The sequence below is a fragment of the Gregarina niphandrodes genome, assembly GCF_000223845.1.
Source record: "Gregarina niphandrodes unplaced genomic scaffold scaffold00075, whole genome shotgun sequence".
In the NCBI taxonomy this organism is placed as follows: Eukaryota; Apicomplexa; class Conoidasida; order Eugregarinorida; family Gregarinidae; genus Gregarina; species Gregarina niphandrodes.
The window spans coordinates 1,356-3,692 of record NW_011645841.1 but is presented as its reverse complement, the minus strand read 5'-3'; the positions used below and the strand labels follow the sequence as shown (position 1 = coordinate 3,692).

At 55.9% G+C, this 2,337-nt stretch overlaps 1 protein-coding gene across 1 annotated transcript; it reads right to left on the bottom strand.

The window, feature by feature from the left end:
• Positions 1-1,691: 1,691 nt before the first annotated feature.
• Positions 1,692-2,005, bottom strand: GNI_184710 (hypothetical protein; the record flags this gene model as incomplete). The annotated part of the gene is made up of 1 exon (XM_011135287.1): positions 1,692-2,005. A coding segment is annotated over one exon (314 nt), but the record flags the coding sequence as incomplete, so codon positions are not given.
• Between the last annotated feature and the right edge of the window lie 332 nt (positions 2,006-2,337).

Sequence of the window (2,337 nt, the reverse complement as noted above, 5' to 3'; positions counted from 1 at the left end):
CCAACGAAGGCAGCGAGCAAGCATTGGTTAGCGGCACCATCGGACGACTCTCCGGTTCCATCGAAACTGCACGCATAGGACGCGGGTGTGCACGACGAACAAGTGGTATTGGCGCAACGCGCGGCGTACGCGGCGCCGGCACCGGGGCTGCGGGCGGCTCTGGTGCCATTGCCGCCAGGGGCAACATCTTCGCCCACGCGGGTCCGTCAAATGGAACCACGCATTTCATTCCCTACGTAATGCGTTTGTTTTTTTTTAAACTCCCCCTCCTTTCCACAACTCAGTCAACGCCAGACCCCCGACGAACCAATCTGCAGACAACTCGATCTGCGGGCTGTTGAGCCGTCACAAACAACTGAGCACGAGCTTAGCACGTGCTGCTAGGTTGCGGCCCCCGACAACCTTCAGACCCACTGACACCTTGAAATTATTCTCCAGACCCAGACCCACTGACACACACGATGGCTACTACCCCTGTTGTCAACCCGCTGGTGGATGACCTGGGTAGTTTTAGCACCCGATACGAGCAGTGGTGGAAAGCATTCGTACCTGACAGATGGTCGTTCTGTGAGACGAGGCCCAATGACACGGCTCATCGCGCCTCCAGAGATGACCGCCCACATCTTAGCGCGCAGCCAGTTCTCGTCATACATAGACCACCGCGTGACGAAGCAGCTCGAGATTATTTGCGAGGTTGTATAAGGACGTTAGGGACGAGGAGTTCCCGTTTTGTAAGAGCCGCGCCGTGTTGCGATGCCTCCCTACCAGCACCAGGTGCGACGCGAAAAGGCTGACGTACGACGGGCCACTGGAGCTTATTCACGCCCTGTACACCCTCAAGCCTCTAACCGCGCGTAGAGACGATAAGCCCGCACCAGTCATGACAGCATAAATAGCTGTGCGGCCAACTTGGTCATTGGAAAGGCGACTGTCCAAATTGGAGCAAATATACAAGCCCGAATCTCAGGAGCAAACGGGGGCGTAGCTAACGGTTCTTGGAAACTGTGGAAATGAGACTGGTCGTTGAACCGGTAGGTGCAGGGCTGTAGTCGTTGTGAGAGCTTTGAGTGCGTGAAGGAGATAAGCCCCAGCCCCAGCTGTGGAGTGGACATCCTCCCGGTGCTTGTCGTGGTTGGACACGGGAGCAGTGTGCTCAATAATCGACACGAGCACAGCACGTAATCTCCGGTACAGCTAACCGACGAGGTACACAAGGATGTCCTTGTGTGCATAGACCACACCTTCGCGGGATTGGGGGCGCAGACACCGCAAGGAGGGCTGAACCGATTGACGTAACGGTGAGAGACCAAACCGCGACGGTCAGGTTCGTTTGCGTAGATGGGCCGTTCTTCGTGCTATTGGGTTTGGACGCGCTGAAAGACTTGGCTAGTCTGCTCGGGAACAAAGGACGGTGACAATAGAAATGCCGTGGTAGAGACAATGTCGCCAGGGGGGGGGCCTTCTCTAGGGGGCGGTGATTCCATTCGTTTAGTCCATTCTGTCGAAGTAGGTCCAGTGCGGCGTTGATGTGCTTGACCTTCAGCACGGAAGTTACGTAGTCGTGGAAGTCACCTCTGAACTCTGTTCCGGCATCCCCAACGTTTTTACTACACTTTCTGCAAACAGGTTGCGCGTTACCGCAGACATCTTCAACGACGTTGCTCTAGCTACGATGTAGCGAGTTGGGTGGTCTATGCACCGTTCTTAGGCCGTCTTCTCTCGAGGTTTTGCAACTCATCCACGGGGATGTCGTCGTCCTTCACAAGGACCTCGTTACGTGACGGTAGCTGGAATAGGTTCTGGCTGACCTCGGCGAAGTGGACTGCAAACGGTCGATTACCGATGTGCGTAGCATCGAGATCCCGATCATGGTCCTCGTCGTCCTGGAGCCTAGACAGGGCATCGTCGACGTAGTTGTTGTCTCCCGGGATGGAACTGAACTTTAAGTCGTACTGCTGCTGGAGGAACAGAGCCCATCGACCTACCTTGCCTGTCTCAGCCTTCGCTGGGAAAGTGAGATTGCGGTGATCGGTAAGGGCCAGGGTGGGTCTCAGCGATGTTAGCCGTAACCGGTAGAGAGCCCATGTTACCCGGATGGTCAGAAGAGGGATCTCGGTCCATGGGAGAAAGGTTCACCATAACCCACCTACTCGACGCGACGAGCGCCATAAACGTGCCCTGGTGCTCACCAAACCACCGACAGCGAAAGGCGGAGGCTTCGAGCTGCAGTGCAGGCTGATAGCACCGCCCTTTGAGGTCATAGACCCGAGTTCTACGCGACTTGTTCATGAAGGTGCAGAAGGCTAGCCAAAGAATGCAGATGTGATTCTGCCCATG